The following is a 24490-nucleotide window of genomic DNA, read 5'->3' as shown; positions in this document are numbered from 1 at the left end:
TATTATGAGAGCTGTCGGAATAAAGCTGCAACGAAGGGAACAAAACTGGTTTTTTGAATATAGTTTTCAAGCATCTATTTTGAAGTGTTTGTAGTTTTCTTAGATAAGATTTACATGCCCGACCCCAGGCTATAATAAGATAATTTAGGCAGGAATGAATATGAGCAAAATAAAACTTTAAGAGAGTACTGCGAGATACAAAATAGCTTACTCTGCGCATTATTCCACAAAGCGATGAAACTTTCTTCTCAACATATTTTATGTGGTCAACCCAACAAAGTGTTGTGTCCAAGATCAAACCTAAATATTTAAATGATCTGACTTCTTCGATTGTACATAAATTCAATGTTACGTTGCCATGCTGTGGTACAGACTTCCTAGGGGAACGAAAAAACAAACATTTAGTTTTTGAAGCATTCAGGGAAAGCAGGTTAGCTGCGAAGTATTTTGATAACGTCTGTAAATCTTGATTCATATCACGAACTATAAGCTCTACATCAGTTTGTGGATAGAAAAGAGCAGTATCGTCTGCAAATAAGCGTGGAACCCCTTTCAATTGAAGTCTGGACAAATCATTTACGTACAAAAGAAACAGTAATGGGCCTATATTACTCCCTTGAGGCACGCCCACTCCAATCGGCTTTAAAGAACTTTTAGATGTACCTATAGAAACATACTGTTTCCTTCCTGACAAATAGTCACGTATCAGATCGTTTGCAACTCCTCTGATTCCATACCTTTCAAGTTTTTCCAAGAGAATGGAGTGGTTTAGCGTATCAAATGCTTTATGCAAATCTAAGAAGAGAGCTCCAACTATTTTCTTTGAATCAATACCGTTGATAACATCATCCAACAATTCAGCAGTTGCAGTAGATGTACTACTCCCTTGCCGAAAACCATATTGTAAGCTATATAATACTTCATGTTTATTTAGAAAAGGCATGAATCTATTGAGAAGTAATTTTTCCAAAATTTTATTAAAACTTGATAACGTTGAAATTGGACGATAATTGCATGGATCGCTTGAGTCCCCGGATTTAAAAATAGGAACTACCCTAGCAACTTTCAAACAATCTGGATAATAACCTGTTTCCAGCATTTTGTTGAAGGCTTCCGCCAATATTCGCGAAAAAGTAACAGAGTTATTTTTGATAATATCCGCTGAAATTGTATAGAAGTGCAATATATAAGAGATCCTAGACTTGGACTTATATTGGACTTGCCTTAAATTTGATGAAATCAAGAGCTTAGAAAAATTATCATGATCTCAGTCTAAGAATAGAACCGCTAGGACTTAAGTTGTTCCGAAAAAAAAAGGTTGATCTCAGACTAAGAAATTGTTTCAACATTCTGAATCGCCGAAAAAACAAAAATCGTGATCTTACTTTCCAGATTGTGGGTCTTTTTATAGACCAATTATTTTTAGATTTGGTGTCCTAGACAATTCCACGAAATCTCGAACATATTCAAAAAAGATCAGATTTTAAACTTTTTACGATTCAATGAGTTGAGATTATTAATTATTAAGATATTACTCTGTTTAGAATCTGTTTGGTTTCTTTTAAATTCTGCAGTGGGGATGTAAATTTACCAGCAAAGATGCATTCAGAGCCTGAAGTTTAAACTTTAGAAAAAAAGTGTCTTCTACAAAGTTGTTCCTTTTAGTTAAGCCCTCATTTTGGTGTCAATTAACACTAGGGTGGTTCTACCCTCCCGTAGGCGGGGGGCGACCCTGGCGTAGTGGTTAGCATCCATACCTCTCACGCCAAAGTCACGAGTTCAAATCTCACCCCCGGACAAGTCACGAATGACCCAAGAGCGTTAAAGTGACTATAATAATAAAAAAAAAAAAAAAAAAAATCTCCCGTAGGCCATTCTTAAGCACCTTGCTGAAGGTGGGAGAGCTTAATTTCATCCTGTAGACCTGTATGGGAGACCAAAACAGTGGCCCGAAGTGATGGTATCACAAATCCTTTTCATTAATTTCTTAACCACGTCATAGTACGTTTATATTAAGGCACTGACATCAGGTGTGATACCAACGGATTTGCTGCAGTTCACTCTTGGATGATATTAGTTAGCACATTCTAGCTCTATTCGAAACATTTTGGAGGAAACGACTAAAAAGCTGGGTTGCTTCCACTCACTTGCTATGGGGACTTGTTTTTCGGAGTTTTGAAATCTTTGGATGTTATAATGATGGTTAGTTCTTGTCAGTTGCAGAAGGGCAATGTTGCTTTCAGAGCGTCACAATCGGCGATTCTACGATTCGTGAACGCTCACGAATCGTGGAATAGCTGATTGTGAGGCTCTGAGACCGAAATTTACGGGTTCCGTGAGCCAAGCACATGCTTTGGAGCATTTTCTTGTAGCTTGCAATTACAGAGTGTCATTGTAGCATTCGGTGGTTTCATGATTCCGAAGAAAATTTTGTTGCTGCAAGTGAGTGCTAAAAAGTGCACTTTTCAATTGAGTAATGCATTTATTTGTTTTTCATTCTTTAATTATTAATGAATGAATAATCAAAAATACCTATATTGCAGTTGGTATCATAAATAATTTATGTATTGCTTCATTTGCGAAAAGGGTGAATACTTTCGTTATGGCTGTGTGTCCTGTTATGTGTTCGGTTGTGGCATTTTGAATAACGCTTACCAACCATGATAGGATGCGTTAAGATGGAGGTGACCGTGATGGAAGTACTGACCCTGAATAAAATATACTTTAGATAGGAAACTAATCTCGGAATGAAGCATTTTAAAACACAGAAAAGTGTTGCTTAAGATGGATAAAGACAAGATAAATTTTGCGGATGAATGTAGAAAGGTAAGAATATAGAGAGAAATATTAATTTCAGGCTGATCCCGTGGGAAATATAGGATGCGGGGGGTCCGCAGGAAAGCCACTAGGCCTTAAATATGTAGAATAAATCTCCACATTTTTTTTAATTGTAGTTATAGTCAATAGTGGAAGTTGTTATTTCAACCAATACAAATAGTAATCAGATCTTCGATCATAGTTTTGCTAACAAGTGAATTTTAGAGGAGAAAGAAAATTCAATAAGTAATGATAGGACGAGGCTGGTCAGGAACTTGTTGATTGTCTGTAGTGGGAGTTCGGATTTTTATGCATTTGTCTGTATCTGGTAGGGGGTATTAGATTATTAACCACCAACCGCAGGAACTATATGAATTCATTACATACCAAGCGAAAACTTAATCACATTTTGTCATGGAGTGTTGTGGTTTTGAGATGCTCAATGATCCTGACGTTTTTGCTTACTGAGCAGAAAATCATGGGATTAATACCAAGCTCTCCCACAACAGAATAAATCGTCATCCCCGGATTTCGAGAGCATAAAGAGCCGTCATAATCAAAAGTTCCAGGCGAGGCGATCAGTTTCCACTTTGCCCTGGATTCCGCAATGGCCGGGTGTGTTGTTAGTTTAAATCTCGATTTATAGGTTTTATAGTATCAAAGTAGCCTCACGTAGCCAGTTAACGCATGATATAACCGGAGTGCGGGTTTGATTCCCGTTCCGTTCAAGACATTTTTTTTGAAAATTATCTCAACTACCCTGGGCGTAGAGTAAAGGGTGGAACGAGCAGAAAGTAGTCTCACAAAATTAAGTATGGAAAAAATGTAATTCTTGCAGTTTAGTCTCACATGAAGCTCTGATATTGTTGAGTTCACTCTCTATGCTTTGAAAAATACGAATTCACGGACTTTGCGGTTGACCTCTTTAATTAAGTTTTACTTAATCTTATTGTATTGGTAAATTGAGTAATTTGCAATGTATGCCGTTTTGGTTTGATATTTTTCGTATTATTAACTTATTCTGAACCAGAGCTGGAAAGTATCAGTGGCAATGAAAAATTACACACGATATTTACAGAGGAGGCTCTGTCACTATAATAAGACAAAAATAGAGTGACAGAGATTTTCGCTAAATTCTCATCCATTTTTTTTTTGTCATGACAGAACGTGAAAGTGTTGTTAAAAATGTAATAACGAGCTCATTGATTAATAAATACGGAAAATGGATGTAATGTCGGCCCAAAAGCCCCTAATTTGGGCCCATACATAAATTTAGCAATCGACTAAATTTTCAATAGCGACCAAAAATATCCATTAGTACCGTCCCAATGACACGTTCATCTAAATAAAATTGATAAATAGCTGATTTTTAGCGATGGGCCCAATCTTAGATCCATAGGCCAACATTAAAGTCATTTCCCTTATGTTACTTGTGCTGCAGAACGATCAATGGGGGCTATCATTCAAATTTGTGCTGGAGTTCGGCCATTTTGACTCGCACCCATTTTTTGAAATGGTGTGTTCGATATTTTTCAATAAATCATAGCACGAAAACTTTTCATCTATTCGAAATGATAATTTATCCGAAACAAAAATGTAGGAAAATAGCTTGCCTATAAATTAAATACACACGGTAAAAAACATCAAAAAATAGTCGCCACCACTGGCAAAAAGAGATGATCGCCGACCGCTTTGAAATTAACATTAGCTTAAAAATATGACTAATATCTACATACGTTTGTTGCTATGTTTGGGTTTTTCGCCCAATATTTGGGATTTTTGATTTACTATGTGATAAATCAAATGATTTATAAGGCTTTCTATTTATTTGCTACAACTTTGTCTCATACGTCACTTCGATTAAACGAGAATTTTTTTTCTATGCTGTTTATTTAAGAGGCTCAATGTCTCTATGAATTAAACGGAGCCGAAGGACATAAGATTTGTTGTTGTTGTTGTACATTTAGGGGGATTGAGTCCTTCATTTCTCTTCTTCTTTATTGCTTCGTATTTATCCCAAAGCTTCTGCCGTTGCTGGCACCAGGTCAGTCAGTTTTCAGTCTCCGGGATCGCCAATCAAAATGGCCGAATTTATACAAAAATTTGAATGACTGCCCATATGCAAAGTTTCTTGGAAATAGGAGTATTTTGTTACTTCATACTTGAAGTTTACGATTGTTGATATAAGTATTGCATTTCCTCCCAACGGAGAAAAATATTTGTTAAAAGAATCGTTGAAATTTTAGTATTCAAGCCAGTCCACATTATTGGTGCTCAGAAGGTTTCAACCCTGAAGCCTTCCAAGTTTAAGGAAGTCTGAACTAAGATGATCTCTTTACCACTAATTTATGATGTAATTATTATCTCTTATAATGGACAACCGACGCTTGCTGTGATAATAAATAGAGTAGTCATTTAAATCCCCTAAAAGCTTTAACTTTTTTGCACCGAGATTGTTCCTTGTCCAAGAGCATGATTTAGAACATTTCGTCACTACCATTCAACTCACTGTCGGACGGTTCCCGTTTTTATCACTGCAAGTCATAGTAAATCTGCGCACATTACCCTGTTAATATAGCAAAAACAGAAAGACTGGTATCTCCAGCACCAAAAGTAATTGCAGTCAATTATGAATGTGTCATTAGAATCTTTACACAAACCTTCGCTTGACTGTTTTTTTTTTTCTTCTTGCGACCGAAAATTACACTTAGACAGCCAGAGCTAATGGGTGCCTGCCACGAGCCGCCCGATCATAAATCACGACGAGACGCGACGCAAGCAGGATGGCTGCTCCCAAAGGAAAAGCCCACAAAAAAGAGAAAACAATTTACCGACCGTAGTCAATTACCCCCCATTGCTCGTCGGGAGGAGCCTATTAGTGCCAGGCAGTTTCCTAATGCTGAAATGACACTCGAATTTTCGACGAGACTCGATGAGGTATCACTCTCTGCGATTTGATGGATTTTATGCGTGGCCAAATGCGCACGTGTGTGGTCACCACCGATGAGGAAGAATCCCTCGAGGCCAATGGTAGGTGGCCGCACTTGACCCCCCGATATTGACGCCACTGTGTCCATCGCAATTATGCCTTGTAGTACCACAATGAGCTATCAATCACCCGGCTGAAATTTTTTTTTTTATGCTGAAATCAAAATAATCAATAATGCTTTCAAGATTTGGGAGGAAATGCTTCAAATGAAACAGTCATTAGAAGGTGTTTCAGCAGTTGGCACATTATCAGGGTGTCTCGTTAAGATTACCTAATTCAAGGTTGGCGTTGGCAAAGACGGACGGACGGATTGAGATAACCGGGCTTTGCCGTTTCTTGTTTTTTTCCTTTCTGCCAACTCATGGCCCTAACCTTTGAGCAACAGTCCTGCAAATAATCGTCGCCATCAGAGCGTGAAAGGAAGTGTGTATGACAATATGCGATAATGAATGGGCAGAATTGCACTCTTTCGGAGTTTGATAATACACTTAGGTATCCCACCTGCTGTTATCAGGGAATCGGAAGAACGCTAGTGATAAGCGACTGCTGGGACTACTAGTACCCAGTGTGTTTAACCTATGGTTTTTTGCACACGAAAAACGGTGGACACCCTCTTGCAACTTTCATAATAAGAGCACATTTTAAACAAGTCTTGCATCAAGCATTACTTGATTTGACATTGTATTGATAAAGTTAAAAGAGGGTGTCCACATTTTTCGTGAACAGATCTACGGATTGCTAACAGCACTTCTACTACCGATGGGCGGGCACCACGCGGTGCTTCGTAAAAGTGAGTACGCGTTTGATTTGAAAAAAAAAAATCACCCTATCATTGCCGGTGGAATAAACTGGATTGCTTCGTAGCTGTAATGACTTGAGCAATTATCAATTTTTAGCATTCAAAACGATTTGGTTGAAATGGGCGACAATTTGCAAATTTAATCGTTGGACATTTTGTGCAGCATTAGTCCTTAGGCTTTATGATAGCAACATTAATCAATTTTTTTTACAGTCAATTCTTCATATCTCGATATTGGAGGGGCCATCGACATAGAGACTATAGAGCGATATTGAGATACGGAATTGGGTTAGGTTTCTACGCTCACCGAATCGTGTCTGGTATTAATCCCGATGCCGATACCGATACCGAAATAATAATGGTGGTAAGCTCCAAACGGTATTATCCTCCAGGGCTGGTAGCGAGTCACTTTTTAATGACTTGGTCACTTTTTTCAAGCCAGTCACTAAAAAAAAGGTCAAGTTACTTAAGTCACTTTTTCTTGTAATCAGTCACTATTTTCCACTTTTTTAGCGTGAATTTGTTTCAAGATTGATTATTCTTCTTGCACTGTGTAGGATCTGATAGTCCAATCGATGTCTACATTTTGTTCTAATTTTCGAACATTTCAAAAGAGATTTGTGACGTTTAATCGTCTTTCTCTATCTACAGGGTGTCTTATTTTTTTTCCTAAATCAAATTATCTGAATTTCCCAGATTTAACCAGTTTTTCAATGGATTCCAGGCTTATCATAAGAAAGAATTTAGAACGTTAAAAATATGATTTTTTTTTTGTAGATCAAAACCAAACGTTTTTAAGACATGGTAATCTGTTTTAAAGAAACAGTTTTACCATCAAATTAATTGAATGTTGAAGTTTAACTCTTTAGCAAGTTCAAGATCTAATAAAAAATTCAATGTCTTGAAGTTTCGTATTCCATGAACAAGTTCAAGATATTGATAATTTTAAAGAGCCAGATTTTTTTTCAATTTCTCAATTAATTTTATGAAAGATTAGAGATCTTAATTGCAGTCCCATTAACTTCACAACAATTCTAGGAACTTTGGAGAAGTTCTGTTCATTGAAAGGAAATGCTGAGAATTTCAGTGAGCTTCATAAACAAACTGCGGGAATAAGTTAACATGCTGAAAATATGGGGAACTTACTAGAAGCTTTAAGAACCTCAAAGCGGTTCTTTTAGCATTTGAAAATGTCCAGGTATTTTTATGAAGTTCCTATATTTTCAGACAACTGCACAGGTGTCAAGCGAAGTGTAGAAATATAGAAAACTTGAGAGGTATCGTGTAAATTTTTAAGAAGTTCTAAGCACCTCAGAAAAGCTAGATCTAGAGATCTTTGGGAAATCTCAGATCTTAAAAAGCAGTTCCCGTAACTTTAGTCCAGAATTTTGGAGTAGTCTAAAGATCTATAATCGTAAATTTATAAAAATTTAGGATATTTCCATTATGTGCTGAAAAAACGAGAACCTTTGAGATGTTTCGAGAATTTCAGAGAATTTATGAAAACTTCAGAAATATTTCAGGAACTTCACAGAAAGCCAAAGAATTTCAGGGAAATTTAAAGGTGTTAACGGGAATTCCATTTATTTTCGAGCAGAACCGAGATCTTCGATTGAATTGAGAGCCCGGGAAGCCTCGAGAATATCAAGACAAATCAGAGAATCAGAGGGCAGTTCAAATAATTTCAAGAAAATTGTAGAAACCTTAAAGAAGTTTCGAGAAACTCTGGGAATTTCCGGAAACTTCAGCAAATCCATCGGGCTATATTTTGCACATTAATAAAATTTTAGAATATCGTGAAAGTTACATGCAAATTATTGCACTACTTAGCGTCTTCCATTTTAAGTTGCAGTAAAATGTTTCAATTAGCGGTAGCAAATTGAAAATTTAGTCGAAATGGATGTAATGTCGGCCTAAATGCCCCTAATTTAGGCCCATACATAAATTCAGCAATCGACTAAATTTTCATTAGCGACCAAAAATATCCATTAGTACCGTGCCAATGACGCGTTCATTTAGATAAAATTGATAAAAAGTAGATTTTTAGCGATGGACCCAACCTTAGATCCATAGGTCAACATTAGAGCCAAGGGCCAATTGCCTTTCCAACATATCAAAAAATCAGGAATGTGTTTTTTTTTTTTGTTTTTGAGTTATATTTTTTTGAAGTTATCACGTTTTGGATTTTCACTCAATACTCCTATGGCTGTTTTAAAAACTACCTTTATAGTTAGCTTCAGAATTATCTATAGAGGACTCGAAAGCTTTGAACGTCACAATAGAAATTCAGTTTTAAATTCTGTGTTGATCGGATTGGTCATTAGGCCCAATTGTGACGTGAATTCCTAGAAAGTTCTTGGTAAAATTCCAAGGACGGTTTTAAATCTTTTATGTGTTTCAGAGGAATATGTTATGGGAAATTGGAGGTGAATGTCATGAGGATTCAGAAAATATTTCCAAAGGAATTCTGAGATGAATTCCATGGGAATCAAATTTTGAGGAGATTTACGAAGGAATTCAAAGAAGAGTTCGAACAGAAGAGGACTTTAAGACATTTCTGGAAGTATTCCAAGGGAGTGTGTTTTCAAGGCAATTTTCAGGAGAATTTCATTACCATTGAGAGAAGATTGTGTCAGTTTTTAACACTAGTGCCTAAATCAGGTTTGAAATAGTTTTTCATAGTTTTAATTGCGTAGATTTATGGCAAAAATAATGTTCTACACTATATTGTGTAAGGTTTAAAAATGTAAAATTTAAGTTAGGGCCCATAAGAGGATCATTAGGGTCAAAACTGACAAACTTAACCTACCGAGGGGGATCTTGGGACTTTTGAAGAATTTCCAAAGAGATTTTCAAGAAAGATAATTGAGAGAATTATGTAGTGCATATTTTATTTGAAAATCCTTGTTTCTCATAAAACTGGAAACCTTTTTTATTTTTTTTTTAATATTTCATTGTTTTTATAAACTGCTACAACTTTTGGGTGAGAATTTGAAATTTTATAAAAGAATAATATCTTTTCACACATACAATCAATATTTTCATTGGCATTCGAATAAAAATTGTAGAATATTATTACTCTGTTTTTTTTTTCAATTTGAACTGGGAAAAAGTCTAGACTTCTGAATAACTTTCAATGAGATTTTCTAGAAAGATAATTTAGAGCATTATTTCTCATAAAACTGGACACTTTTTTTTAATTTTTAGATATTTCTTTGTTTTTCTAAATTACTTCAACTTTTGCGTGAACATTTGATAGCATCTTGTCACACATAATATCAAACCCTACATCAAATCCTTCTCAATAGCAGTTGTTGTCGTCGCCTGTGAGGTCGCCACCGGGACCGAAATCTAGTAACAGCAAGTTGAACGGGAGCTTTATAGTAAGTTTTTTGTGATAGAAGGAGCTCGGTGGTGACCGATTTTGCTTATTGAGCAGAATATTATGGATTCATTCTGAAGCTTCTACACATTATAGATTAAACAAGTACGTTAAAGAAATAATATCCGGGTTTTAGGAAAGATGTGTTGATCGGAACCTATAAAAAATCCTTCTCAAGAAAAGTTTTCATAATAGTAACAGGAAGTTTGTTGTAATTGTTTTGTGATGTAAGGAGCTCGGTGGCCTAGTGGCGACCGGTTTTGCTTACTGAGCAGAAGACCGTGGGTTCAATCCCACGCTCCTTAGCGATATTGAATCGTTAGTTAGGACATCAATTCAGCACATCGTTTACCAAAACGAACCCTGCTGCTAACCCAATTCTCTTACCCAACATCCCTGTGATTCCTCGTGGAAGTGCAGAGGACTCCTCGGCTTCCATCAAAACGAGTGTCACGTCAACACATTCCTACCCATTCCTTTCTTGACCTGCGTTCAGGCGCGGCTGGCGCTGGTATTGCCTAATTCGAGATCACCAGTTTTTACACATTGAGGATGATTGCTAGTCCCAAGCATCGTCTATTGGTTCTCTGTGTAATTACAGCTGATCTGGAAATAACGGAGTTGCATCATCGGGCGGTCAATCATGCTCATGGTCATGCTCGTACGCCAATGTTCGGTCAAACCGTTTGGAAAATTCAAGAGACAGATTGAAACATAATTTCTCTTTGAGATTACATTGTATTCTTCTTCTGCTTCTTCTTCTTATTCTTAGCTGGTATCGGAGACATATGTCAAAAAAGGGTTAGTGGCTATGACCATATGCCCCAGCGATTTACCTTGTGTATAGTGGATCGCTGTGGAAACCTTATATTTTACCTAAATTTTCGAATTGTCTCTTTTTTTCCCACGAAGTTCCATAATTATGTTTTCCAAGTTATCTCAATTTGACCAATATCTCAGAACATTCATGACCTTCTCCAAACTGCAGGAAAGAACTTGAACCTTCTCTAAGAATTTTCCTAAACATCTGGGCGAAACGAAAATCCAAAAACTCCCAGTTCAAATCAAACCCTGAAGTTCAAGATTCTCTGAACTTCTCAAAGTTCGCTGAGCTTTTACAACTTTGACTGAAAGTTCCTTAAACTTAAAAAATGCCAACATTTCTGTAAAATTTTACGAAGTTCCTTGAATTGTTTGCTTGGCTACTAGAAAGTTCTCAGAATTCCGTTTAGGTTCACTTCACTCCCTGAACTTTTTAGACTTTCGTTGGTTTTCTGCAAAGTTCATTGAAGTTCTACAAAGTTTCCTGAATTTCCACGGAATTTACTAATCTATTTTAGGTCCATTCAACTTCAACGAAGTGGCCTGAAATCGTGGCAGGCCACGCTGCAATGTTGAAGTTTTCTGTTTTTGCAGCTGTATTTTTCGGAGATAATTTTTATCATTTTATAAACTTTTCAAACGCGCTTGTTTTAAGTCCGGAGAACTTCGAGATTAGGGCGTAATTGCTTTTGTAAACAAACACGTTAATCGCCGATTTCTTACGAGTAAAAGCTCAATCTTGCAAACTAATCAGGCATATGAATGATTCCTCAATCATTTGGTATACTTTGTTCACGAAATTGAGCTTTTATTTGAGTGTTTTTTTCCAAAAGCAATTACGCCCAAATCTTAAAGATCTCCGGAAGTGTTCATGATTCAGGCAAAAAGCTTTCAAATGTGTCTTAGTCAAGGAGAACCGATTCCGAAAAATGAAGTTATTAAAGTGCCCTGTTGTGTTTGTTGTGGATAAGGTGTTATTTCTTGTTGGGAATATTCCGGAACTGATTCGCCTTGGAAAATATATGGATGGTATGAAACACCGAGGATTTTAAGTGGTGTGATTTAGTGTCGAAAAACAAGATGAAAAGTGCATTGACTTTCTCGATTTCTCTAAAAGGACTTTGGATTTATCTTGTCGTGCAACTGGCAATAGTCTCACCTTGCCACTTGCTTGAGATTTTATAATACTGCTGTTGGAACAAGTGTTGACAAGTTGCAACCGAGTGAGGAGCAGAAGATGACACACACATACAGCTTCAACAAAGTGCCCTGAAGGTAAAAGAAGTTTTATGAAGTTTCTGAAAATTAAACAAAGTTTTCTGAACTTCAACGACATTTACTAAATTTGTACAAGATTCTCAACTTTACAAACCTTTCCCGAATTTTTGCTAAGCACCCTGAATTTCTTAAAAATTCTCCGAAGCTCTACGACGTTCTCCGACTTAATATTAAATTTATTTAATTTCTACGATGTTCCCTTAACAAAATCCTTGAGGTTTTAAGAAGTCCAATGAAGTTGAAGAAAAATCCATGAGCTTCATCGGAGTCAGTCAATCAAAATCAGTCAGTCAAAAATCAGTTAATTTATCTTCAGTTCGCAAATTTTCAAAAATGTTTTAAGGAAGTTCAACCATCAAGTTCTCTGAACTTCTATATAACGTTATGAAGTTAGGCTTGTCTAGCCTATTCTACACATACACAGCCAGTACTCAACTATAAAACTAACTAAAGTTAGTTCTACAAAATTCTCTGAAGTTCTAATAAGGGAAGTTAAAGAAAAATCCATTAGCTTTATCGAAGTTCCCTTTCTACAAAATTTGCCTAATTTCTCTTAAGTTCGCAAATTTTCAACAATGCTTGACGAAGTTCAACAAATTTCGTTATGAAGTAAGTGTGGTCTAGCCTCGTCTACACATAACTTTTACGCGGTTCAGTTAATTAATTTTTTCGAAAGTTCTACGACCTTTCTTGAAAATCTATGAAGTTCCTTGACATTCTACAAGGTTTTTTTTTATTTTTCAGAATTTCTGCGAGTCTCTACAAAGTTCTTTGAAATTAAATGATGTTCTCTTAACTTTTTCGAATTGCCCTTGACTTCGAAGAAATTGAACTGAGCAAACTTTCCAAATGAAACCCAAATTTAGAACGATTTTTTAGCAGGCAAAATTTTCATTGTTAGAGAAATGTTGGCCAAATATTTATTGAAATATCTTAGCTTTGTTATTGAATGATTCATGATATTCGACTAGCTTTGCTCAGATTATTATTTCAACAACGCAATGTCCTGAATCCTCTAGATATATGTAGGGTTTTTGATCTAATTTCCGTCCTACTAGGCACAAGACAATTAATTTATGAAACTTCGCATACTTGTTCACTAGAGGCAATGAATCAGAAGTTGGTGCTGGAATTTCACCATTTTGGCACAGCCTATTTTTTTTTTCAAAATGGCGCATGTGATATTTTTCAATAAATCAAAGCACGGTAACGGCTCATCTAATCGAAACTAATGTCTGAGACAAAGTTTTAGGAAACTGGATTGTCTTTTCAAATATACACTGATAAAAAAATATTACAAATTTTGATCAAAAAATTAAAAGACGCTTTCTCTACGGATTTGGTGAGCGAGTTTGATGTTCTCACGATGAGCAACTGTACCCGAAGCATGGCGGTGTAGCTTTTCTCTGGCCGGGGTGCTCTTGCAGGCAGCGTTGGTAGCAAGCTGCTGGCGGGGATCCTTTCCACCGGTCCGGCATACCGTCTGTGTGTCAATTGAGCTGCTTCGTGATGAACGACATGAGCACGTTCGAAGTTCGATAGGAAATGCGGCTTCGGCTTGTTTCGTTTGGTACCAACTATGTTAGGAAAGACACCTACTTCCAATTTTAGTCAAATTTCTTAGTAGTTTAACTTTTTTCGCTATCTACTATATGCTACAAAATTGCTGGACAAATTTGCCGTCAAATGGCATAATGCATGACATATTTCACATTAATGCTTTGGAGAAATATGCGTTTGAAAACACCCTCCATTTTCGTTACATGTCTCATTTTTGATTTCTTAATGTGACCCCCACTATAATAAAGAAAGACGTAGTCATACGTTAAAAAAAACCCATCAGTCAGGCTTGATGAGGCTCATTCTGCCCGAAAAAAAAAGTATGCGTTTAACACATAACATCTGTCAACTTCGTGTCGTAAAATCGCTGATAAAATTATTCGCAGTTCTATTTGTCCAACGCCCCCAGTTGCATGAGGGGTAGAGGATGACACGCACACACAACTTCAACGAAGTGCCCTGAAGATAATTTTTTTTGAAGTTTCTGAAACTTATACAAAGTTTTCTGAACTTCAGTGACGTTTCCCAGATTTGTACAAGATTCTCAATTCTACAATCCTTTCCCGAATTTTTACGAAGCACTCTGGCCATGCTTGGCCTGCCATAAGTTTTGAAAAGACCCGTCAATAAATGGTTGACTTTCATACTTGCTGTTCCACATTTTTCTGTGGCTGGTAGGAGGAGTGTTAAGTGTCTGCACTTTTATGGTTTCAATGTGAGTGTAATCCACATTGCACACTGGGTAAGAAATGCAATCTAGCGGAGCAAAATTAATAACTCTGAAACGAAGCATTTCCGCGACTTGGTGTCTTCGGTAAAGTTTCTCATCATAATAAGGACCATCTATTGGCATAAACAAATAGTTCAAAACTCTTCCGCAAAAATGGCTCGAAAACAGTAGGCTGTGGAGTTTTGACTTCTTCAAAAGAGTTGTTTATTTTATCAAGATAAACAACTTTGCCTAAGTCGTCAAGTCTTCAAAACGCAATTTCAATGCATTAAAAAAAGTTATTGAAAAAAATACATGCTCCACTAAAATGATGAAATCTCAAAAACACCAAAATAAACCTCTTTCAAATTTTAATATTTTGTTTATCGAGTATTCCTTAATTTTTGCTGAAAATTTCAGGTTGCGATTTTTTGCGCTTTGGGAGATATTAAAGTTCGAAAATGGTTGTTTTTTCCAGTATGTTTCGTCACAAAAGTTATTTATTTAATGCATTTGCATAAGAGAAAAATATAACATTATATGGTTATCAGCAAAAAAACCGAAACAGAAAGAAAAAACATATTTTCGAAATTTTTTCTTTAACTCCGTATAACTCGGAACCAGTAGGCTGGGAATTTCACGTCTTGAAACGAGTTGTTTATTTTGTCAAGGCAAACAACTTTGCCCAAGACATCAAGTCTCAAAAATGTCATAGAAAGAAGTTAGATTGTGGCGCCATCTTTGCGGAAGAGTTTTGAACCATTTGTTTATGTCAATTGATGGTCCTTATTATGATGAGAAATTTTACCGAAGACAGCAAGTCGCAGAAATGCTTCGTTTCGCAGTTACTAAATTTGCTCCGCTAGATTGCATTTCTGGCCCAGTGTGCATCGATCTAAAAAAGATCTGCTTTGAATTGTTTGAATTAAATGATCGAAAGAATTCGTAAGATTGACTTGCTACGCTTCTGAGTAATTAGTACGTGTTAAGTGGAGATGCATTGCCAGTAGTTCAGCTAGTAGCCACAACTGAGCTGAATGGCGCTCTATCGGTGGTTTGCTTATCGCTTCGCAGCTTTCTACTGCACTTGGAGCGCCTCGCATGGACATCTACTCATGTCAAGCATGCAGCAAGTAGCTGACACCTATATTATCCATACTTCAAGCACATTGTCATAAATCCCAATAAAACTCTTAAGCCACACTCGCACATAATTACCATATTATAATTCGTGTCAAATATAATAAACACACGGTACCCATTTCACGTCAAATGGCAAGCTCCCCCTCTAGTCACATTTGATTGATATAAACCAACCTATTTGACAACCCGTTATTGAATCGCTCAATCACCCACCGCTGGCCGTCTCCGGCCGGGTGTTGCTGAAGCGATCCCCAGTTTAGTCTGCTGCTGCTGCAGCACTACATTTAAACACTTAAAATCGTCGTCGTCGTCGTCGTCGCCAAAATGTCTGCCACTAATAACTGAAAAACATGACCACCGACCGGTGCGCCGCCAGCAGTTTAAGATTGCAAGTCCTGCCACGCCACAATGGATTCCTCTGAAACCGGTTGTCTACTATCTCGCGTTGAGCCAGTGTGAATAGACCGAGAAACACAGAAGTTGACACCCTCTCTTTGATGCTGCTGCGTTTGACGTTGTGCTCTATATTCGTGGTGAATGCCACCAGAGGGAGGCCGTTAATCCGAGCACACGGTTGGGCCCTTTTTGAAGTTCGTCGCTGCAAGCGTGGCGTGGGTGCTGCAGAGGTATAAGAGGTCGGGTTAGAGATGTTATTCAAATGCACATACACATATGGTAATTTCACTCTCATTTGTATGGTAACTGGTAAGCGATTGTGGTCGTGCTGGAGTGCTACTTGAGCGGTGTGATTCATAAATCACTGCCTGCACTCCGGCGCTCTCTATGTGGATGATCGCATTTAATGTTGTCATCGCAGTCACAAGTAGCGGTGAGCGGGGTTTTGTTATTATGAAGCAAGCGCGCACACTTGTTGCTCTGTAGCGGTTGGGAAAGCATTGGAGCCGGATGAAATTGGAGGAAGTTATGCTTAGCCGGTAGCCCTGCCCTAATAAAAAATAACCATAAACGAACGATAACCCAAATCATTGAACTATTCCACAAATGGTTTGGATGATACCCAGAACACGTCGTTAAGCAAATTAACCATACAATTTTTATTAGGGTGAGTAGGCCATTGTAAGATCTTGTGAATGAGAGTTCGGGATGGCTACAGGGACTAACATAACTTTGAGTCGGAATGACTCGTTCGAAGTCGCTTCTGGGATGTTTACACTTATGCTAGTTCACTAGCACGAATTTCAGTTGCTCCTGAAATCTCATACTGGTAGACACCCTGTTACATTACGCACAGCAAAATCCGCTTGCAAATCGGACAAAAATGGATTGCAAAAATGATCAGGAAATTCATTCAATTCCTTAGGAATTCCACTCGGCTAGTCCCCAGTCTATAGGAAGTAATTCAAACCCTACTCCCGCATATAGAACACAATAACAACAAGCACCCGATTGATCCCAACGACGCACTGCTGAACCAACAGATCTTGCTGGACCAGCACTTGTTGTTTGTCCCCCTTTCATTCGGTTTCCATTCGTTTGCGCCGTCGGCTGTCGTTAGTGTCAAAGTCAGTGTAAAGCGTCATTTGAGAGAATCATTTCGCGGCAGCAGCAATTCGATTAGTGGTGCGTTGATTGAGTTGTGATGACAAAATCAAATTAATTGTTTGTATATTGTTGATGTTGTTGTTGTTGTGCTCGTTTCGGTTTAATGGGAGAAAATGTGCAAAGCTGAGATGGATTTAGATTCATTTAGTCAAATTCGGAGCTGCCGCTGTGCAAAGGCAACTTTCTAGTGTTTGCTTTAGAGTGAATCGCCGTACAAATCCATTAGTCGCGGATATTAGCTGTTAGATCATACCTTTACTAAGTCTTTCATTGGAGGGAGTTGTGTGATTTTGCGTCAGTTTCAATGGACATGAGTGCAATAATAAAGCCAATGTGAAACCTACATCTAGTCGGAATCGAATGGGAAATCGATACTACAATGAACAAGTGTTAACCGTGACATCCAAATGCAATGAATCACTCTTAACTTGACGGTTCTCAGGGCCAGATTGATTGGTATTGGTGGTGGATCGCATATAATTGAATCCTTATAGAACGTCGTAAAGCTGCAATAGATGGATTACAGTGATTAAGCTCATCTAATTAATGTTTATGTTCCCAGTAGACCTAATATTGCCATTCTCTTTTCCAGATCTTGACCTTCCAACCTACCAGGACAACGAGTTCTACGTGAAGGAAGCTCGTGATATGGTCACAATCATCCAACACATGATATCATTAGGTAAGCTAACGTTTTACAGTCAGCTGTTGTGAGAATTTCCAACCAATAAAAAAATCTAGATAATTTGACTACCCTCAACTGTTAAGGTGAAAGTGACCTAGTGAGTTAATGAAAATTTCTAAAATGGTTTTCTCTGAGACATCACTTCAGATTGCGAAAAGCTCTCGTCGTTTTGTGCGAAATTACAAACGGCAAAACATCGACGAGAGCGTTTTGCAGTCTGAAGTGACAACTATTTTCGAAGTTTTATTTACACGATAGGTCACTTTCACTATAAGTTCAAGAACCAATTGAGACTCAAAACCACATTTATTTCCATTTTATAAAACAGCTCATACCAAATTACTTCTGTGCACGAATAAAGGGCAATTCTAGCCGAACAAGGACTTTAAACGTCGGTGTCTCGTGAATGAAGACTCATCTAGGCAAACCAACTTCAGCGACTGGTAGAGGAAGTTCAATCTATCATACACACTTAGAAAAAATGATGTAAATTTAGGTTCTGAGACTGACGTATACGAGCGTCAATTTTGACATAAAATTGAGTCATAATAGACGCAAAATTCAGCTCAATCAAACGTACTTTCGAACTTTTCAGTGTCGGAGCACTTAATATTACATGACATGTTTGTTTACGTCTCATCTTTTATGTCAAAGATAGATTCCGTCACGTGTAAAATTAGTTATTTCTAAAGGGTGATACGGTCAAAATTTGGTCAAGGGAAAACGCGTGTAAATCGGTGAAATCGTTTATTTAAAAAATCAAATTAAATTTCTTTTTCAAGTTCAATTAGTATAAAATTCAGGAAAAATATTCAGTTAGGCTTCCGCTTTTCCAAATCCGAATTGCCGGGCCTTACGCTTGACCCCTGCCATCAGATTTTGTACAGCCACCTTGTCCACCTACTTCGCCGCAGAAAGCCAGTTTGCCTTGAACTGCTGCTCGCCCTTAGCAGTTTTTTTGGTCTTCTTTAGGTTCCGCTTGACAATAGCCCAGTATTTCTCAATTGGGCGGAGCTCTGGCGTGTTGGGAGGGTTCTTGTCCTTGGGAACCACCTGCACGTTGTTGGCGGCGTACCACTCCATGACCTTTTTACCGTAATGGCAAGATGCCAAATCCGGCCAAAACAGTACGGAACAACCGTGTTTCTTCAGGAAAGGCAGCAGACGTTTATTCAAACACTCTTTCACGTAAATTTCTTGGTTGACAGTCCCGGAAGCTATGAAAATGCTGCTTTTCAAGCCACAGGTACAGATGGCTTGCCAAACCAGATATTTCTTTGCGAACTTTGACAGTTTCATGTGCTTGAAAACATCTGCTACCTTTCCCCTTCCTTTTGCCGTATAAAACTCCTGTCCCGGAAGCTGCTTGTAGTCGGCTTTGACGTAGGTTTCGTCGTCCATTACCACGCAGTCAAACTTCGTCAGCATCGTCGTGTACAGCCTCCGGGATCGCGCTTTGGCCGTCGTATTTTGTTTATCATCGCGATTTGGAGTCACTACCTTCTTGTAAGTCGATAGTCCGGCTCGTTTTTTGGCTCGATGCACGGTTGTAGACGATACACCCAGCTTATTTGCGGCATCTCGGAGAGAGAGGTTAGGGTTTCGCTTGAAACTACCGGCAACTCTCTTTGTCGTCTCAGCGGCTTCCGGTTTTCGATTTCCCCCCAATCCAGACTTCCTGGCTGTCGACAAACGTTCCCCAAACACTTTAATTACATTTGTAACGGTTGATTTGGCAACTTTTAGCGATTTTGCCAACTTTGCGTGCGAGTAGCTCGGATTTTCGCGATGCGCGAGCAAAATTTTGATACGCTGCTCTTCTTGCTTGGACGGCATTTTGACAACTGAAGAGTGAATTCCAAAATCAAAATAGGAGCAACATTCTACACACACACACCTTCAAAATGAGGGGTGTTCAGGTTTTTTAAATGCAAAATTGAAAGAAATACGTCAAGTTGATATTGACCAAATTTTGACCGTATCACCCTTTAAGTGTGTATGGTGTAGTTAGTTTGCGTGGATGAGTTGTCATTCGTGAAAACATCGACGTTTAAAGTCATGGTTTACATGTGACTCATTGACCCTTTTCACATGTTTGTCTAGAGTTTATATAATTCGACTGTTAGATTGTTTGAACTGTGAAAAGTTCAATAGAATTAAACCATAATAAGCATGATGTCATTGCAGATTACAGATTTAAGGTTGCTTCGAATTATTTAGCCATAAAGAATGTTTTACGGAATTATGACATCATTAAATGTTATAATGATATTTTGCACTTGTATATGTAGCAATAAGAGTTTGCAAACTATGAGTTAAATACAAACAAAATGTCTAGTTCGCTTTCACAGAGTCATAATCAGAGTGGTTTTACCATTATCACTCACTCACTCACTCACTCACTTGCTAGATCTTTAAATCGCTGGCAGCCGGATTCCAGAAAATACAAACCCAGACATTTTCTGGGAATGTTGTAGGTATTTGTACTTGCACAGGATATTCCAAAAGCATCTTCTGGTCCTTCTGCATTACGCTGGAAGCTATCTGAATATACTTTATAAGTTTTCTGGACATGATTTCTCTGATTTATGATGTGCTCTGAAAGTTGCATAATAATTCAAAGAACTTAATCTGGTAAATCCCACGGACTTTAACTTGAAGTTTGCTCCCGAAGTCCTCTAAGCTTGCTTATCAAATCCTTTAAATGTGTTGGATTATTCTTCAGAGCATGCCTGTGAAATCATCACAACTTTTCAATTAAGTCCTTGTCTGGAAGCGACGGAATTTTTTTTATTCTGGAAGTCCTTATTCGTGTTTCTCGTATGTCTTTGTAAATAATCCGTGGAAATCCCAGTCAGTTTCAGTAAACGAGTTAAGCCGCTATAACTTTGGCACTCAGTAGCCTTGTTTTTGGTTCAAATGCCGACATCCATCCACAGACAATTAAACTTTCTAGTAATTATGCTCCGATAACGATAAAATTCTTTGACTATATGTTTAGTATTACTTCTGCGTGAAGTCAACGATTTACATACTTGAAGATGCTAATTTCAAATTACAGACTAAAGAGGTAATTTTTATACGATAGATGAGGAGGAGATGAAAGTATAGAATTGATAGTTCCGTTTAGAGTACGGCAGTGTGAAAATTGCATATAGAGAGTACCCAAGTGACATTTCAAGTTTTATGGAGGTTTTAAAGTATGCTACAAGTCTAAATCATGGTCTGCAGAACCCTTATAAAACCGAAATTGTTACTTGGGTAGACAGCGAGCTAGACAACTTTTTTAGGAAGGTACAAATCGGTTTTATCATCTCTCTTTACCAAACTCCCCCTTTGGAGAGGGATAGTGAGGGGTGTCCCCCCCTGCCACCACTGGCAAAAAGAGATGAACACCGACCGCTCAAGTACCAGCGGTGTGTTTGAAACAGTTTTACCGATTTTTACCGCACTTCAGTTGTTATTTGAAGGAAGGCCTCCCTACCTTCCTAAAAAAGTTGTCTAGCTCGCTGTCTACCCAAGTAACAATTTCGGTTTTATAAGGGTTCTGCAGACCATGATTTAGACTTGTAGCTTACTTTAAAACCTCCATAAAACTTGCAATGTTACTTGGGTACTCTCTATATGCGATTTTCACACTGCAGTACTCTAAACGGAACTATTATTCTATACTTTCATCTCCTCCTCATCTAACGTATAAAAATTATCACTTTAGTCTGTTATTTGAAATTAGCATCTTCAACTAGATAAAATTCTTCTTATTCTTCTTCTCTTAGGCTGTTTTCGCTTCCGTAGAGAGCGTTTTAACGGCTCTTAACTTAGTATTCTAGATGTACTTATAGGGGGATTAATCATCGATATTAAAACTTCGACCTAAGCAATAAACTTCTCCGAAGACCTCGTGCCCCTAACATGACATTATCAAAGCGTTATCAATTTAGCGCTCGAAAATGACAATTTCATCCATGGATCTCTGGACTTGTGCAAGCCTCTTAGAAACCATTATTCAATATTCCCAGGATTTCACGAGGTTTCATGAAGGGAACTTCACCACTGTCAAGAGCAGGGGTTGAAATGGATGACATTTTTTACTACACTCGCTGCGTTGTCGTGCGTGACAGTCTGTTTGTATTCGTACACTCATGCTCTACCGTCATCTCTTTCACACAACACAAGCGGTAGAACAACATTCGTGAAAAAAGAAAATTTTCAAATAACTACCATGTGACGTGTGCGTGTGATTTCGTTCCAATTTCTAAATGTGGTGTAAATTAAACCATTTCTGATCAGAAATGTTATTACTAGGACATCATTGCTTGCTATTTTCAGAATTAACACAAGCGCAACATCAGCAGTTCTTATTACGAGAAAGACTGAAATACATACATTCGTGACGGTCTTCGGCGATAGTGTCGTATGACAGAGCCTGTCATATGACATTTTATTTTGGTACTGTACTATGATAGCTTGTTTTGCAAGTGTCGGAGGCAGTCGACTATCACAAAAAATGTGTCGACTACCATGACCGCTTAAGACTGGTCAAGAGAACTTCTGAATTATAAAAAAACTTGAGGAAAATTGTGGAAACTTTTAAGTAGTTCTAAGAATCTCAGAAAAGTTAGATCTAGTGATTTTCGGGGAATTTCAGAGATCTTAAGGGCAGTTCCCGTAACTTTTGTCCAGACTTTTGAAGCAAGATCAATAAGCATGAGTTAAGAAAATTTTAGAATAGTTCCATAATGTGCTGAAGGAAGGGGTAAGCAGTGGGTTCATCATAATCATCAATCATTAAAAAAAATCGAGAACCCTTAAGTTGTTCCGAGAATTTCAGAGATTTACAGAGACCTTCAGAGAAATTATAACTTTATGAGAAATCTTTCAGGAACTTCACAGAAGTGTAGAGAATTTCAGTGAAGATTAAAGGTGTTTACGAGAATTCCATGTATTTCAGGGCAGAACCGAGACCTTCAATATAATTGAGAGCTTCAGGGAAGCTCCGAGAACATCAAGACAGATCAGAGAATCATATAATTTCAAGGAAATTGCAGAAACCTTAAAGAAGTTTCGAGAAACTCAGGGAATTTCCTAAAACTTCAGTAAAGCTCCGAGAGAATTTCTGGAGCGCAATAAAAAATACAAGAACATCCGAAAAATGTGAGAGTATTTTAAGGGTGTTATGTGATGGAAATTTCAAGAACTTAAAACAATTGCGAAAATTTCGCAAAGTTAATTAGAGGATATCAACAAATATCCATATATTTGAAAAATTTCTGAACTTGCAAGATAGTTTCATCAAATTCAGCGAAGTTCCGAGTACTTTGAGGATGATCAGATAACATCAGAACAATCCCATTAACTTTAGAAAATATGCAGCGACTTACAAGGAGTTCCGTGGAATTATGGTATATTCCGAGACTTCTACGATTGCTGCTTTTGCTTCAGAAGCGTGAGGGAATTATGAATATGTATCAGAAAATTTGCCGGAACAAATTTACAAAACTTCAGATATGCATCGAAGCTTCACCCGAGCAGGAGAAAATAACTAATGAATACCTAATTCTGATCTGACACCAAAATTTGGTATTGACCAGCATGACATAAGAGGTAAAATACCAAAGAATAATACCAAAAAATTACATGAAAAATACTTTGTGATTACCAAAAATTGATATTTGAATACCAAAAGAATACCTGGGTGGTATTGTTTTGGTATTGCATTATCATAATTTGGTATTGGAATGGTATTGTGGGAACATTTTTGTGGTATAATTTTTTTGTATTTTACCTCTTATGTCAGGCTCATCCATACCAATTTAAGGTATCGAGATATTCGTTCCTGCAGGGATGTCCAAAAAAATTTAAGGGAAAATTATTGGTTTAAGGGTAAGTTCCGTGAGCGGTGGTTTCTTATAAAAAAAATCTGAGAAATTCAGGACAAACTGGAGAACTTTAAGAAAATTCAGGAGTAGCTTTAATAACATCAGGAATGTCTAGACCGGACTCGGAATCAAACCCAGCCACCTCCAGCATGTTCTTTGTAGCTGTGCCTTTACCGACTGAGCTGAGGAAGGCTCTCCCAGTGAAACCATAGAGCAATATTAATTATTTCGGTTTTGATTCCAAGAAATTGCTGGAGCTTGAAGAAGTTTCAGAAATTTCAGAAAAACTTCGAAAACTTCACAGAAGTACAGAGATCTTCAGAAACATTTCCAGAACTAGATAGAAGTCTATGGAATTTAAGGAAAGATCTGAGAATGTCAGCAAATCAGCAAAATGTCAAAGCATTTCAAAGAAGTTTAGTATGCTTCAAAAATAGGGGGAAATTCAGAGGTAGTTCAGTTCGAATAGTTGCTAACAATTCACGGAAAATTTGAAGAAATTTTAAGATTTGCAGAGAACTTCAGAGGTGGTAAGAAAATTACTGAGGTCTTCACGTAAGTGCAGAAGTTCACAGAAGCTTAATTTTTTTAGGACAAATGAATTTAATTCAGGGCCGTAGAACAAGCTACGTGAGAACTGCAAAAAACTTCAGAGAAATTTCGAGAAGTTCAGCAAAGGACAGAGAACATCAGAGTAGTTCCGTTAACATAAGAGACATTTGATAGATTTTAAAGAAGTTTCGGGAAATTCATCGAATTGACGAAAAGATCCATGATCGTTAGAAAAATTGAGAAAACTTTAGAAAGTGCGAAAAAGTTAAGAACAGTTTAAAAAATTGATGAGAAGTTTTGTGAGCATCAGGA

At 37.6% G+C, this 24490-nt stretch overlaps 1 protein-coding gene across 4 annotated transcripts in view; it reads left to right on the top strand.

The window, feature by feature from the left end:
• Positions 1-24490, top strand: part of fus (fusilli) — a 306247-nt gene that overhangs the window by 193178 nt on the left and 88579 nt on the right. For all 4 annotated transcript variants that reach the window (XM_065234594.1, XM_065234595.1, XM_065234593.1 and 1 more), the window contains exon 5: positions 17655-17744. In XM_065234594.1, coding sequence (XP_065090666.1) covers positions 17655-17744 — 90 coding nt within the window. The remainder of the gene's footprint in view (positions 1-17654; positions 17745-24490) is intronic.

Source organism: Ochlerotatus camptorhynchus, unplaced genomic scaffold, assembly GCF_037179485.1.
Source record: "Ochlerotatus camptorhynchus isolate MF236.1 unplaced genomic scaffold, CSIRO-AGI_Acam_v1.1 ptg000434l, whole genome shotgun sequence".
Taxonomy (NCBI): Eukaryota; Metazoa; Arthropoda; class Insecta; order Diptera; family Culicidae; genus Ochlerotatus; species Ochlerotatus camptorhynchus.
Note: the sequence above shows the minus strand (reverse complement) of the source record. Positions and strands in the feature narration are given on the sequence as shown.